Source organism: Phragmites australis, chromosome 9, assembly GCF_958298935.1.
Source record: "Phragmites australis chromosome 9, lpPhrAust1.1, whole genome shotgun sequence".
Classification (NCBI taxonomy): domain Eukaryota; kingdom Viridiplantae; phylum Streptophyta; class Magnoliopsida; order Poales; family Poaceae; genus Phragmites; species Phragmites australis.
This window is the reverse complement of record NC_084929.1, coordinates 27,664,800-27,681,392: the sequence shown is the minus strand read 5'-3', so window position 1 is coordinate 27,681,392 and position 16,593 is coordinate 27,664,800. Positions and strand designations below refer to the sequence as shown.

At 48.4% G+C, this 16,593-nt stretch overlaps 1 protein-coding gene across 1 annotated transcript; it reads left to right on the top strand.

The window, feature by feature from the left end:
- The first annotated feature begins 15,139 nt into the window (after nucleotides 1–15,139).
- Nucleotides 15,140–16,492, top strand: LOC133929815 (transcription factor DIVARICATA-like). Its single transcript, XM_062376582.1, has 2 exons — nucleotides 15,140–15,742; nucleotides 15,954–16,492. Exons 1-2 carry the CDS (start codon nucleotides 15,351–15,353, stop codon nucleotides 16,138–16,140), a joined length of 579 nt encoding a protein of 192 aa, XP_062232566.1. The 5' UTR covers nucleotides 15,140–15,350; the 3' UTR covers nucleotides 16,141–16,492.
- Nucleotides 16,493–16,593: the final 101 nt, after the last annotated feature.

The following is a 16,593-nucleotide window of genomic DNA, read 5'->3' as shown; positions in this document are numbered from 1 at the left end:
CCCGTTAGGTCGGGGAGGCGACCAGTCTACTCTAGGTCAAGCGGTGATTGCGGGTAGCAGCTTTGCGAGCGGTGCCGGTCAGTAGGAGGTCTACCCGCAGCGCCCCGACTAGACCCGCTAAGACTCGGCGCCCTGCGACTAGACCTGAACGGGACAGGCCTGCCCTGACCAGGCTAGGTCCGACCAGAGACCTCGTGACCAGACCGTCATGGACCAAGTGTCTGTGCAGAAGAGGATGGCGGAGAACTTGTCCACCGCGGAGGCGTCCAAACGTGCTCGCGGAACCTCGAGTACTAGCGGACACCTAGCGGGGTTGTCTTCCCCGTTCGGTTGGTTCGGTGGCTTCGTGAGGACCAGACTTGTGCTTAGCTCCTCGCCGCCGTGGTAAGTTTCTTTGGGTAGGTATAGATGCTTTGGATTTTCTTTCCTTCCTAATTCAGTAAATTTGTTGATTGCCACAGGCCCATGGTAACCCCTACGGCTCTTGTCACGACTCCTCCGATGGCGCCCCCTAGGATGTCCCAATGCCTCCACCAGCATTGGCTTTGCCCTCTGGAGCGTCGGTGGCGATTTCGATCCTTGTGGCGCCGGTCGAGAAGTCCGTGCTGGCCCCCGACTTGCTCGCTCTGGTCAGCCGTATCCCCACTTCTGTTCGTAGACTGGTCGAAGAGAAGGAAGCAGCGGCCAGCAGGTGTGCCAAGATGGAGAAATAGCTAGCCCAAGAAAGGGATGCTGGGCGCTTGCTGCAGCAAAGGTGTGGCGAGCTCCAGCGGGGGAAGGCTGCGCTTTCCGCCGAGCACTTTGAGCTTTCCGCCGAGCACTCCTAGCTCAAGGAGGATGAACGCATTTCCCTCAGCATTCTCCAGGATGCGTTCAAGGCGCTGATGGATCCCCTGGGGAGCCTTGGGATGGGAGCCACTAAGCCGAAGGACAACCGCACAGTCCGGGCCTGGGCCTATGCCATCAAGGTCCTGGCAGAAAATTTTTCTAAGCTCTGAGCCACCTTGGCGATGAGGGGTGCAAAGGACGTGGAGCAGGCGGTGAGGTTAACTATGGAGTACATTTTCCGGTGCTACCGCATTCACAACCGCATCTTCAAACTGGACCTTATCCGGGAGGGAGCCGTGGTCGCCGGACCCGAAGCTAAGGAGAGGCAGCAACGGGAGTGTTAAGGAGCGGTGAACTATGTGACTTCTGTTTTCTGGGTGGAGGCCACCGAGGAGTAAAAAACTTGATTGTAACTTTTGTTTTGTAATATATTCGAATGATCCTCTCGCTTTTTGTTCTCTGATGAGTTCGTGTTCTTGTGGTTGTAGAGTTCCTGGAGTGTCTGAACCATCCACCCGTACCGATCCCCCACCAAGGTCGACTAGCCCCCAAGCCCTCGTCGAGCCCCTGATCAATCCTCCCGATGATCCCGTTGACCGGTGTATTTTGGAGGCGACGGCCGAACATGATCTAGGGCTTGTGGTCGAGCGAGCACGTACGCCGAGCGAAAGTCAAGTTGTGTTATTCCGACCACTTGAGCCACATGCTGGTTCCAGGTTACCCATGCAAGGCTCGACCAGCCAACTCCTATGTGGCTTACAACCTATTTCTTGACCAGCCTGCTGGGAGGAGCTACTCGTGGTGCGGAGGGTTCTAGAGCGGGTGCAGGGAATGCATCCTGCAGAGAGAGGAATTCTACGACCGCCTTCACTGTTGTCGGGAGGATCTGTCGGTGGCGCAGAAAGACCTAGAGCAGCTGAGCAAGGAGAGCGATGAGCGGGTGTGAGATTCTAGGACCATCTTACCCGGGCCTTTACCCCCTTTGAATCCTTGCTTCGGTCCGCGAGTGTTCAGGTTTGCGCGACCCCTAGGAACACCGTGATCGATCACATTGAGTGGAATCTAGCGTCCTCCGAGGGGGCAGGTGGCCTCGAGCAAAGGATTCGCGAGGCCATTGGCAACCACCTTTTTTAGGTTGGGGTCTCCGGAGCCTACCTTGTCCTTGCCTACGTCCGCGCCCTCTTCCCCAACCTGGACCTCTTGCTGATAGTCAGTGCCGATTTTGAAGGCACTCGGATGACCACGGAGGAGCTCAGCGCCTGAGCCGACTCATTTTTGTATGCTGTTTGTTCCTGCCTTTGGACCGTCCAGTTCGACCCACTTAGGGGTATTTTTGGGTCCTAGGAGTATTGTCTTGAGGTTGTCTAGAGCCAATCCCTGGGTCTCATTCGAGTGGTCGCTTTGTAACGAAGGATACTTATCTTTATGTGGATCTTTTCTGTGCTTGGGCGGCGAGTAGCCTCGGAGTGCTCGGAATGCCTAGGGAGTATCACGTCGACCCGCTCGCTAGCTAAGTCCCAGCACTAAGGATGACCTTTAGCTCGGCAAGCCTTTCGGTGGCGACCAGCACTCGACGTGAGTTAGGGCTTGTGGCATTGTGGTCGTTAATCCTCGGGTGTCATCCCCCTAGAAGCGTGCGAGCGGTCAACATTGGATCTCGTCCCATCAACATGAGCGAGTGAGCTAAATAGACCTGGCTGCAAGAAAACAAATCACATATCCTAGTAGTTCTAGCCCCCAACTGTCAGGTCAGTGGAAGAAACTGCCGACTAGGCGGTCAAGTTCTTGAAACGGAAATGCTTACAATTTGGTGGGAGATCGTGTTTGTCTGTGAAGTCCTGCAGCACAAAAAGCTTGGTTTCTTGGATTTGAAACATTTACAAGTCATGTTCACGCTCGTTCGGAAGGTCCTGTAAAATAGAAAAACAAGCTCGTCGCCGAGCAGCCTCATACACAGGACCGGCGTTTCGCGAGTTTTGTAATTTGCAGCCGACCACCCTGGCTAACCTGACCCCGTTAGGCCGGGGAACTGTAGGTCACTTGGGAGCACCCCTCCCTCCCCTGGAGGAGCCTATTACGACCTGCCCAGCCTTGGAATGAACCCAGGTCGAGGTTGCCCATGACCAGTGCTCTTCCCGCGCCTAGTGGTCATGGCGACGCCTGAGGCCTTGTTGGGACTGGGTTGCTTGAGCATTAGAACACGTTCGTGAAACTCTTCGCCTGAGTTTTTATCTTCGTCCTCACCCAGCCACTTGGTCAGGCTTGGATGGCTGGCCGTTCGAGGCGACCAGCGTGCGATTCCCAACTGGTGAATTGAGTTCCATTGTCTGAATTTATGTGACTTGGACTGCCAAGTCGCACTACCAGCGCTCGCATGGACCTTAATCGTTGTTGTGGCCATGATCTCCCTAACGGGCTCGGGTTCGATCCACTTCATGGACTTGTCAATTGCCACACGTAGGAATTTGAAACCACCTAGGGCTTTAGGGAACGGTCCCACGATGTCGAGCCCCCAGATAGCGAAAGGCTGAGACAGTGGTATGGTTTGCAGTGCCTGGGCTGGTAGTTGGCATTTCGGCCGTGGTACAAGCACGACTCGCATCGTTTCACCTGCTCGCAAGCATCCTGGAGGGCGGTGTGAGGTTCAACCTCCACGTATGCCTCCGAGGATGTTAAGGAATGATGTGCTCCCCCATCTTGAGCGATGTATTTTAGTAAAGAGTTGTTACTCCCTTGGTGGCAGAGACGTCCCTATACCAAGGAGGATTCTCGCGGTCTGCCTGCGTGACCCTTTCTGCTAACACATCGTCGCCAGGGGCTGCTTGATTCTGAAGGTAGTCCAAGATCTGATCCATCCAGATCATACCCGAATAAAGTAGGGCGACCACATGATGGACACTCGAGGTCGACGACCCCGAGGGAAGCGTTGCCTCCAAAGGTGTTGCCTCTGGTGTTCTGTTTCCCAGCGGAGCATCCCTTCCACGTTGGCCCGAGACCACGATGGGTGGTTGTGTGAATCTTTTTCCCAAAGACTCCAACCGGGGCGAGTTCGCAAGAAGAGGCCAGATGGACCAGCCCATCAGCCATGGAAGTAGTCCTTGCGAGGGACGTGCGTGACTTCTTGGTCGATGGTGGGACGCTCTAGCTTTCTTACTTCAAAGTGGTATGTCGCCATCATGTGGTCCGAGCACTGGAAAACCCTTTGGCGCAAGGGTCACACCCAGAAGTGAGTCCCTCATCGCTAGTAGGTATTACTCCCTCCGTGCAGGTGCTGCTCGCATTCCATATAAGAGGCCCTCATACTCCACAGCGCTATTACTAATTGGAAAAACATAATTGAACCATGTACCTGACGATGCAGGGTCCTGTGCTCGTTCGTGGTTGGTGGAAGCGTGCCTCGCTTAGGGACCAATACTGCGCCCGTGGCGCCTTGAAATCCTGCAAGGTAGGACAAAGATCCCCCCTTCCTATTGATGGGTGGTTAGTACCAGGGGAGGAGAGGGTTAGGGTTACCTTTCTGAGGTCCTGGTACCCAGCGGGAGGTGGTTGTTACCCATTTCAAAAGTGCTAAGTGTGGACCCCTCTGTCTGTTCTCGGGTTGAACCTGCTCGAAGAAACAACACCCCCGATTAGTTTTTGGGTACTCCTTTACCTGATCGGATCATACCTGGCCAATGGTTTCGGTTTGCACCACAGGGCTAGGTTTCGATCGTCCCGACGCGGTGAGCGCTCCTTCGGGTGGGGCTGCCATTGATGAGGCTAGTTCCCCCGGGAATTATGGCTCGTGAGCCCCCGTCGGTGCTGGGAACATGGATGCCTCTGGTGCTATTCGTCAAACCCCGAGGCCTTCGGATCTTGGTCCAATGTCCTGACTCTGGAACATATCAGATTTGTTTGGGTCGTATCCCATGAAGAATACCTCGCAGCGACTCGGATCCTCCGAGCGGGAGTCGTCGATCGTCAGGGATTCGAACATGGATAGAGAAATTAACGACCCTTACCAGAACTCGAAAACGCTCCCCCTACCTGGCTCGCCAAATATCGAGGGTAAATCCCTGACAATGATTTCGGGGTATGCTGGACAGTGGGTGCGTGATCGGCATTCTGGGTGTGCTTGTGGAATATATGTGTTTGTTGCTCAAGAACATCAGAGTTATCCAGGTTCAGGCCCCCATTGGGTAATAGCCTTATATCCTGTGTATTCTTCTCTATCCTCCTTCTTTACAGAAGATATCCCCCTTTATATTTTAGGGGTAGAAGTCTTACAGGTGGGTCCAACAAAAAGACCCATACCTGCCTATAGAAACGATATAAATAATCATTACAAGTATACATGCGCTGTGCCTGCCTTGGGTCCCTGCTGCGCCTATCCCGTCCATCGGTCGCACCTCTGTTTGTCGCTCCCGAAGCGCCCGGCCTGCCGTGTCCTGTCGCAGGCTTCCCACATGTGCCTGCTGCGCCCCTGTCACATCTACAAGCCTGTCCCACAGCAATTAATGTTTGCAGGATGGGATACGGGAACTCTGCGCAGACCATACCGCCTCAGCTGGAATGAACTGCCTGGGGAAGGAAAACAGCATGAATAGCGGCATTAAATGAGGTTTGACTGGCCTAGACGTGTACCTGCCCTGTGACCAGTAAGGACTGGTCACGGGGAATCCTGCGAAGGCCCTGGCCGTGGTCGCGCTGGCATCGACTGGTCGCGCGGGGGTCATGGGCCAAAGAACAAAAGTGGATACTACCCAAAACTGACCGTTGCGGGCCATCCCGGTAGGGGACCCCTATATTCCTTACATCGACACAACTCGATTACCAGACGAGAGTTTCCTGACCTGAAAAAATAGATCCAGTATTTGTGAGCACGTCAAATTATTATTTATGTGGTCGTGGGTTCGTTCCCTACTGACATTAATGTTGGAAAAAAAATTCAACAAGAGAGAAATGAAATGATGGTGCTAGAATGAGCTTGGAGCTCATGATCCCCTTATGGTCTTATATATATGAGTAGGGAGGGGGATAAATCTTCCTCTCGTTCTTAATGAGGTATATGATTTACAACTTATGCCATCATACAGATTATGTTGAATTTTTACATGGACATAGTCCTGGGCTATTGGGCTATTCCCTAACAATACTCTCTTAGTTGTAGGTTCCTAAGCATTAGGGGTCTACAACTACTTTTAAGGATGACCCTTAATCTCTTAGGAATAGGAGCATCTAGACTAGGAATCCATGACACCCATACGTCTCATTAAAAACTCAAGCCCAAAAACTCAGTGGGGAAAAAATCCTCGAGAAAAGAGCGCGTATGAGGTCAAAGCCTAACAAGGTCGAAGTAGTCACATCGCTCGAAGTCTTGCGGATACTGTGAAGCCGAAGGCATAGAACTGAAGCCAATGGAGCTGATGGAGTCGCACTCCCTCAGGCATATGTCAGTGTTGACGAAGCCTAGCGTAGTCGAGGTCAAAGTTTCCGATGTATCCAAAGGAGTCGTCGACTAAGTCCCACGGCCTGGTAGAGTCTGTGGTGATGGAGCCTGCCAAAGCCAAGGGAGTTGTACTCCCTTCAGCATACTCCAGAGTCGATGAGGCTTGGCGAAGTCGAAGCCGCTGACATAGTCAAAGTTAAAGTCACCGAAGTAGTCGAAGTAGCCAAGCGGAGTCGAAGTCGATGAAACCAAAGGAGCTGCACTTCATTCGGCATGCTTTATTGACGATGAAGCCGAGCGAAGTCATCGTCGACCAAGCCGAGGGAATCGAAGTCAACAAAGCCCCATGGGGTATTCGGTGAAGCTTACTGGAGTTGAAGGCATCATATCCTTGGGTATATGTGGCGCCTTCGGGAGTACTTGACGAAAAGTGTTGGAGTTGAAGGTCAGCCGAACCCATTGACGACGTCCTTTAGCCTAATGAAGTCAATAGGGAGCCATGACCACAGGATTCAATAGGTGCGCTATGAAGCCAAGTCATGTGTACTCCTATGGTCATACTTCCTTATTTATACTCTTATCAATGAGGTTTGGTGTAGTTGAAGTTGTGGACAAAGTCTTGTGGTCCGACATGGTTGCGATTGTATAGTCGTTCAAAGTCCGAAGTGTTGAAGACGTGGTGAATCATAATACTAGAGCCAAAGCCAAAGTCAACAAAGCACACTCTCAGGCATGCTGAAATCGATGAAGGCGTGGCCAAAGTTTTCATCGTTAACGTAGCCAAAGGAGTTGTCGATGGAGTCCCGTGGCCTTGTGGAGTCTGCGGTGGTGATACCCAAGCAAAGACGAAGGAGTCGCACTCCCTCTGGTGTATTTCGGTGCTGACGAAGTCTGGCTGAGTTGAAGTTATCGATGAAGCCGAAGCTTAAGATGGATTCGAGCTGAAGCTTTCATCAAATTTTGAAAGAGTTGAAGCCTTTGTCGAAGCAGGGCTGAAGCCTTTGTCGAAGCATGGCCAAAGCCTTCATCAAAGTCGAGGTAGGGCCGAAGCTTTTGTCAAAGCTGAAGTAAGGACAAAGCCTTTGTCGGGACGAAACTCGAGTCATGGTGGCGACACTCAGCGAAGTCAAAGTAATGGATGAGGTTTAAGTTAAAGGTGTTGCATTCCCTCAAGCTTACCTTGCACACCAATGAACCTTGGCGCGATCGAATGTGTGGAAGAAGTCTCATGGACTGATTAGGTTGCAGCCACAAAGCCACTCTATGTCCAAGTGTTGAAGTGTGGTGGGCCGAAGGGTCGTAGCCAACGAGGGCGCTTGTTCAAAAGCATCGCCTAATTTAATTAAACTTATAGAGTTAGTTGCAACCTAGTATTACCTCTTGCTCCCTATTTAACTGGTACTGTCAAACAAACTACGCACTACCCTCAATACTGGAGTGACGCTATGGTGTTGATGACTCTTAGCGGGGTCAAAGTTGTTAGAACTGAGGGAGTTGTACTCTGGGGTCAACAAAGATGAAAAAAGCCAAGGTTGACGAAGACAAAGGAGTCATACTCCCTCTGGCATACTTTGGTGGTGGCGAAGCCTGAGACACTCGAAGCCAATGACAAAGCCAAGGGACTCGTACTCCCTCTGGCGTACTCCAGTGGAGGCGAAGCTTGACATAGTCAAAGCCAAAGCTGAGGGACTCTTATTCCCTCTGGCATACTTAGGAGGTGACGAGGCCTGGCACAATCAAAGTAGACGATGAAACCCTCTGGTGTACTCTGGAGGTGCAAAGCCTGACACAGTCGAAGCCGACAACAAAGCTGAGTCACTCGTATACCCTCCAACATACTTTGGTGATGGTGAAGCCTAACACAGTTGAAGCCAAAGCCGAGGGACGCATACATCCTATGACACACTCTAGCGGTGATGAAGCTTGGTGAAGGCAAATTTGACGAGGCCAAAGGAGACGTACTCTTTCAAGCGTGCTCTTGAGGCAACAAAACCTAGTGAAGGCAAAGTTGACGGAGCTGAAGGAATCGTACCCCCTCTTTAACCAGCACTGGAGAATAAACCTCAGACTTCTCCCCCAGCGCCTGAGCGATGTCTAGTGGAGTCGAGTACGATGAAGACGAAGTATTAGAGTCATCCACTACCCAGCAGCTTTGGTGATGCCTGATGAAGGTGAGGGAGTCAAATTCGTCAAAACATAGTCCTGGGTGTGCTGAAGTCGACGAAGATGTGAGCTGAGTCCATGTCCGTGAAGCACTCTACCAGGCACGCTAAAGTGTCGACTGGGTCATGGTGGAGCCGAAGGTTACGAAGGTATGTCCAGAGCACTCCCTCAAGTGCACTTATGTTGACAAAGGCATGCCTGGAGTCAAAGTCAACGAAACATTCCCTCCGGTGCACTCAGGTCAACAAAGGTGCGCTCAAAGATGAAGTCGACGATGCACTCAGCCAACAGGGACATGCATAGAGTTGAAGTTGATGAATCACTTCGTCTGATGCACTCAAGTAGGTAGAGGCATGCAAGGAGCCGAAATTGATGAAGCACTCTGTTTGCTGTACTCAGGTTGACGGAGGCATGCACGGAGCCATATTCGTCAAAGCAATTTCTCTGGTGCACTGAAATCAATGAAGGCCCACCTGGATTCTTCTATGCGGGGAGCCCTTAGGCTTCGGACTGTCTTTTGCGGCGAAGGGTGTAAAAAATGCTATTATCAATGAAAAAGCTTCATTCTTATTTTGTCTCATTTTGTATGTTATACTTTCATATTTCAACCTTCTAAACGTGCGGCCGGACGAGACCTCTAGCCCCTTCAAGTGCGAGAAGGGACTCTGTCTTCGAGTCCTGGGCCATAGAGGTCATCACTGAATGTATTCCTGCTAGCAATGAACTACAACAGTCTTTATATGCTTGGCGTGACCTAGCGAAGGTTTCGATGGGGATTTTGAAGACTATGTCTATGATAATAGGGCTATTCAAGATGCTTATAATATTGAGGCTCGTGAGTTCTAGGAGAATTTCAACAGCTCTGTGCTAGAGTCACAGAGGGAGCAAAGGGGTGCACGACCTATAACGGAGGCAGGGTCCTAGTCTTGAAGGAGTCTACTAAAGAACTCAAAGATACTATGCCCGAGGTATTTGTGCATGCCTCGTCATCAGGATTACTGCACTATGAGGATTGGCCTGGTGAGGAAGTAGATCCTGAAGCACCTTTTGATGCTAGATACGACTTCACATTTCAATTAACACGAAGCCACCGTTATAGGGAGATGTTTGCGAGAGACCCTTTGTGTTTCCTAGACAAACACTATGTGAAAACAGACAAATGCGACATGAAATGAGTGAGGGGTCATAACATGACCCGTCACTGATGATAATAGTGATAGTTCGTAGTTGTGACCCATCACTAATGACGACCCATCACTAATGGTGGGTTATCCTAGCCAGTAATTAGTGATAGATCAAACTGTGACCCGTCACAAATGACTAACTCATTAGTGACGGGTCAAGTTGTGATCCGTCACCAATGACTAACTCATTAGTGACATTTATGGTTGTTTTTATAGATGTACATGATCGATATGTACATAGAGCTATCATTTCATGTGGTGCAAAAGTGCATGTACTCCTAGTTTATCCCATGTGTGTGCGTATATATAAGTATAGTGGTACAAACATATACTCATATATTTGTATATACACATATATAGTGGTATATCCATATACTCAAGTTATTCTATGTTATTTTTCTCTATTCATCAGGGTATATATATACAATACAACCTTGGGAATATATGATATGATGCTAATTTTTTTATTTCATTTTTCTCTTATTATTTTCACCTCAGTAGTTGGAATAGGAATCATTGTACATTTATGCTCAAGTTTGATGTAAGGGGTGGCGGTTATGGACATAAATGCACGTTTCGAAAATGGTGTAGAAACTTCAGGAGGGTGAGAACTCAATCTTTCAGGCCGCTTTTGGCATCAAAAAATTCGCTGAACCTAACAAATTGGGAAAGAAACGGATGTATCTTTTTCTGTAGATGTTCGTAGAGTAAAAAAACATCAAAATCGGAGTTCGTATACAAATGTTATAGCTATTTTACCAAAGGTCACTCTGGGTAACCTATCAAATTACAATTTGGCAAAAAAAAGTCATAGGTGATGGATCATAACTGTGACCCGTTACTTATGATAGTCATAAGTTATGGATAACCGTGACCTGTCACTTATAATAGTCATAAGTGACTAGTTGACAAAAAATGTTAAAAGGATAAAATATCTAGTTTCCTTCAGAACGCACGCGAGTGGATGAAAATGAGTTTGATTCCTACAAAACGTAGAGTATAAAAATAGTGTAAAAAATAGCATGTGACACGTGGTGAGTGGTGATGACCCCTATGTTGGGATGGCTCAGGTGAAAAAAATATTTTTTAATTTTTTCGTATCTGAAAAACACCAAAACGTTTATCAGTCATAAGTGATTGGTCATAATTGTGACCCGTCAGTTATGACTTTTTATAAGTGACGGGTCACAGTTATGACCCGTCACTTATGACCTTCATTAATAACGGACCAAGTTGTGACCCGTCACTTATAACTAGTCATCGGTGATATGTTTCGGGTGATGGGTGTGGTATCCATCACCTATGATGGTTATCACCCATCACTTATGACCTTTTTTCATGTACTGAAACCTCCACCTTTTTAATCAGTGTTCTGTAACATTACTTTGTTCAATAAAGTATTGGAAACTTGCTATATATTTTGTCTCACTTGATTATTTGCTCGAAGCAAGAGATCCAGACATGATGACCCTTCGCTGCAGTTAATTATACACTAAGCGCTGGCAGGGTGCTGGCCTTCATGGCCTTTAGTTTTGCTCAGTTTTCAACTTCTAGGTGTGGTGGGTCTTTAGACCTCAACCATGTGGGAATCCTTAGACATTAGCCCTCTGGGGCCCTTAGGCTCACCCGATCTTCGAGGTGGCAAGTCCTTAGTCGTCAACCACAGGGGAGTCCTTAGACTACGACCCTTCGTCGTTGTGGGTGAGTTTTTAGACATCAACCCTCTGTGGTCCTTAGGCTGCCTGGCTGGGAGCCCTTAGGTTTTGACCCGGCTTTGCATGCCATGCATGTGTGGAAAAATAAATACTTCAGCTCATTAATATTTCAACGCGCTTATGCTATTCGTGCATGTAAGAAGTAAATAATTCGAGAGTGCTCATGCAGAATATGCATTCGAAAGGTGAATATTCCGAAGTGCTCATGCAACATATGTGAGTGAAGAGTAAATATTCCGAAGAGCTTATAAAACGTATGCATACGGAGAATAAATATTCCGAAGTGCTTATGTAACATATGCATTCGGAGAATAAATATTCCAAAGCACTTATGCAACATATGCATGCGGAGAATAAATATGTGAATATTCTGAAGTGCTCATGCAATGTATGCATGCAGAGAATAAACATTCCGAAGAGCTTATGCAACGTATGCGAAAGGTAAATACTTCAAAGTGCTTATGCAATGTATGTATGTGGAGAATAAACATTCTGAAGCGTTTATGCAATGTGTGTGAAAGGTAAATATTTCAAAGCACTCGTGCAATATATGCATGCGAAGAATAAACATTTTGGAGAGATCATGCAACATATGCGAAAGGTAAATACCTCAAAGCGCTCTTGCAATGTATGCAAGAGGAGAATAAAATTTCGAAGAGCTCATTCAACATATGTGAAGGTAAATACCCCAAAGCATTCATGCAATGTATGTAACGTAGGAGGCGCTTGTGGACTTATTTCTTGAAGATGCGCAACCCACGACCCACAGATGGTTCTTTCGTTGCCGAAAATGGATTGCTCACCAGGGTCGCCATTGCCCGCCAAAGGACCCTAGAAGCGGAAGGGGGCTTCCCGTCGGAGGGCCAAAGGGTCGAAGCGGGCCTCTCGCTAAAGGGAGCTTCTTGCCGATGGGGACCTCTTGCCGGAGGAGTCCAAAGGGAGTCTCCCATCTTAGGGGGCTTCTCGACAAGGGTTCCTCCCGCTGAAGGAGCTTGGAGGCCGAAGGGGGTCTCTAGCACTAGCATACTATTTCTCCCACCTGAAAGGGGTCTTCCCCGGAAGGGGGCTTCCCACCGCCGCTGGAGAGTGTCTCCTGCCTGAAGGGGGCTTCTCGTCACAAGGGTTCTTCTACCCCAAAGGGGGACTTCTCGCCGAAGGGTGTCTTCAGCCGGTTGGGCTTCCCGTCAAAGGGGCTTTTTCAAAGGCATCTTTCAACCACGTGGTCTTGGGTTTGATCCCCATGGATGACGCCAATGTTGAGGAAAACTTTCAAACAATAAAGAAATAGTATGGTGGTGCTAGAATGAGCTTGAAGCACATGAATCCCCCAGGGTCTTTTATATATGAGTAGAGAGAGGGTAACCTCTCTCTAGTTTTTGGTGGGATACATGATATACAACTAATGTCATTATATAGATTGTGCAGAATTTTTATATGGGCCTATTTTTGGGCTATTGTGCTATCCTCCAACAATTATTTTTCTAGAAAGACAACAGATTATTCAGAAAGGTAAGTGTCCCGCATATCTTATGGCATAGTGAATCTAGTGTGTGTGTGTTACACACATCAGTGACAAATCGACGCATGGTGCCTAATTAACAATCTATTAAGTGGCGTAATAAAGGCAATATGACGATTGATATAATCGCAAACTTTTAACGGTTTTCTACTTGACCATTAGAAGCGCTACAATTGTTTGCTATAGCGTAAGGCCAATTCTAATGCCTTATTTTTTAGGCGATGTTTAAGATAAAAGAGAATAAAAAATTGATGTTAAAAAATAAGCTTTTAATGCATGCATATATGCTGATAGTTTTTTTAAATCTCTTATTTGTCTAGGATTGCTCAAAGAGCTAGTTTTTTTCTGTAAAAAACAAACTCATTATCTCTCATCTTTAAATTACTTGCCATATCAGCTTTTTAGCTAATTGAACACTTAATTAATGTCTAAGAAATTAACATTGAAAGATGCCAAAATATACCGAAATTGCTAATTTATGACATTCATTATTCCAAATGTTAGCAACAGGGATCTCATCTATCCTCTGTCTCTTTCTTTCCCTAAATTTGACGCCTCCTTCGTTTTGCTCTGTCGCTTCTTGATTCCTAGCGTCACGACTTCAAACAACACCTCTTGGAAAAGCCCTTGACACTCCGGTTGCTACACAGTGACAGAATGTGACTAATGTGACTTCTCTGCATGCGTTATTTGGTGTAGCTTTGGTAGGCGGCGGAAGGACACTCGATGAGGGCGTTGTGGGCATTTATTTTAGCACACTTGCTGATTTTTAGATGTTAGAAATTTAAGAGGTACGGTCAAGCTACCGTGTGAATATATGTGAACACGTAATCATCTTGGTTAGAGCTTTGCGGTTGGCAGCAGCGGCTTTTCGCCGATGATCTATCTACTACCGGGCTTAGAGGAAGGTCGGCGGGTGATAAGCCAACCCGACGGGGGAGGCAAGCATAGGTGTGCTGCCGGCAACAGGCGGTGGAGGACGACAGGATAGACGATGCTAGGACAGGGGTGAGCGGAGACTACCCAACGAAGCTAAGTTAGCGTAGCGTTAGGAGCGCTGTCGAAGACAAATGGAGGAGGGTATTGTGAGAGGAGGTGTATGAGAGAGCGAGAGGTTGAAGAATAGCATGGCACCATCGGATGCTGATCGGATTGTTGAGGACATCGATTGAAAAAAACAGTCATCAAAGGTATATCATCGGCCTTTTTAGTTTCTTACAAGAGTCGTTAAGTTGCATAGTTGTCTTGTAATTCATAACTTACATTTTAGCCTATTGCGCTCGGCCTGACGCCCATTTTGTTCGGAAAAAAATAATGTGTCTTTAAGTAAGCATGCTAAAGAAGCATTTGGTTCCATGCCTTCAGACAAATGTTTGGCGCACACACATTAAAGTTCGCATATCGCACATATTCCCTCCTACACATGCCACGACTAGCTAAAAGAACATATATACATAAAAGGCTAACCTAATAATATATAAGTTGTACGTCTTCTCTTTTCACGATAATTTGGAACTAAACTGAGTATCTACACTTTATACATAATCAACTTTCGACTGCGTGTAGACTTGTCATGACTAGATAATTCTTCGTAGTTGCACTACTTTATCGGTATGCAACCAACTCCAACATGACTAGTCGTATAAAAGCCAAACCACTTAGTGCATGTATCAAGTGTCTTTTGTACAGATCTAGATCTAAAATTTTTTAGAACTGGTCATATTTAAATTTAAGAAATTCAAAATCTGAAACCGTAGGTAGATTAAGAATATTTGATTGAATTATTTAATTTTTATTTTAAATAAAAAATAAATATTTAAATCACTTTATTTTATCATATGAACTCCAAATCTAACATGATCTCGGAGTTAAAACCGTTACAAACTGAACCAAAAGAGAAAACTCAAACCCAACCTAACTAAACACATACTGCATCATCCAGATTCCTCCCTCCTTTACACACTGTTATTCCATCAAGGCATCGCAAGCGATACAAGTGGCGTAACTGTATAAGTAACATCGTTGTTAAGACGTGGGGCTCACTGAGAATTAGCCCATGTGTAAGTAGTTACGTCAGGATATAGTTGTATCAGATAATCTCCTTCCGAAGGCAGCAGCGAGACAGCGACTCAGTCTTCCTCCTCCTTAAACCATCACTATCTGCTAGTAATCCATGAATGATTCCCTTCCCCTTCTTCCCCTTCACCTGTATTCTAATCCACCAGTTAATGAGTGCACTTAATCAGCTTGGTGGCTGGTGCCACGCCATGGCCCTCACGCCCAAAACGTGTGCGCGCGCACACACAGAATGGCATCGCACCCGGCCGGGCCGCCCGGCCACCCCCGCTCCAAATCTATAAAAGGCGGCCAACGCCTCGGCTCTGTGCCAAGATCTAGCAACCAAAGCGCGACCGCAAACAGCCGCCACTGCCTAAGGACGGTAAGCGGTTACGATTGCGTAGCTCCCTCGAGTGATCCTCAGCCAGTCCAGCAATCAAGAAACGCGCGCAGCAATGGCCTTCTACTACGGCATGGGCGGACAGTCCTCCTCGTCGGTGGCGGAGATGGTGAAGGCGCCGCGGCCGCCGAGCAGCAGGCCGTGGAGCAAGGCGGAGGACAAGGCGTTCGAGAGCGCGCTGGTGACGTTCCCGGAGCTGGTGCCGAACCGGTGGGCGCTGGTGGCGTCGCGGCTGCCGGGGCGCACCACGCAGGAGGCCTGGGACCACTACCAGGCGCTCCTGGCGGACGTGGACCTCATCGAGCGCGGCATGGTCGACGCCCCGGACTCCTGGGACGACGACGCTGCCGCCGCCGCCGGAGGGCGCTCGGGGATTGGCCGTGGCCGTGGAGGAGGGAGCGGAGACGAGCGCCGGCGCGGCGTGCCCTGGACTGAGGAGGAGCACAGGTACGCGCGCCGTCAAAGTCTGGACACTTTCTTTTTTTGTCCTTTTTCCCCTGGTATTGGACGTCCGTTCTCCGAGGTCCCAGATACTTCGGAGGATCTTTCCACGTCGGACCACTTCCCTGGCCCACCCTACCCTTCTCGCTGACAAGCGGGCCCAGCTATCCCACGAATTTTCGTTTCTAATATTTTTCCCCCTGGTGCGCTAATGCAGGCTGTTTCTGGAGGGGCTGGAGAAGTACGGGCGCGGCGACTGGCGGAACATCTCGCGGTGGTCGGTGAAGACGCGGACGCCGGCGCAAGTGGCCAGCCACGCGCAGAAGTACTTCATCCGCCAGGCCAACGCCGCCAGCCGCGGGGACACCAAGCGCAAGAGCATCCACGACATCACCACCCCGTGACCGTCCGGCGGAGTACGACAACAAGCAAGATCCAGTCCAGGCTATCTTACCTGCATTCACCCTGTAGCTTCTACCTTTGCGAGACGGAAAAAAACAGCCGTCCCTGTGGTTGTACAAATGTAGGCTAAAAGCTAGCTTTGGTTGGAAGTATGGAATCTGGCATCAAGAACTTGTATTGAGTGGTACTCGTATGATCGAGAATAAACTGTGCTTCAGTATCCCGAAGGATTTTGACAGTCCAGCGCAGGGTTATCAACAGAATGTAAACTACTGTTGGCGGTCATGGCAAGGGTTTGGCACGAGTTGTCATCAGGTTGGTGAAATCTATATTACGTATCGAGTGTGATTTTTTTTAAAGGGGAAGATTTATTAACTTTTAATATTACATCGAGGTGATACAACACAAGAGTATCCTTTCGTTCTTTGCATAACTAAGATATACAAAACTAAAAA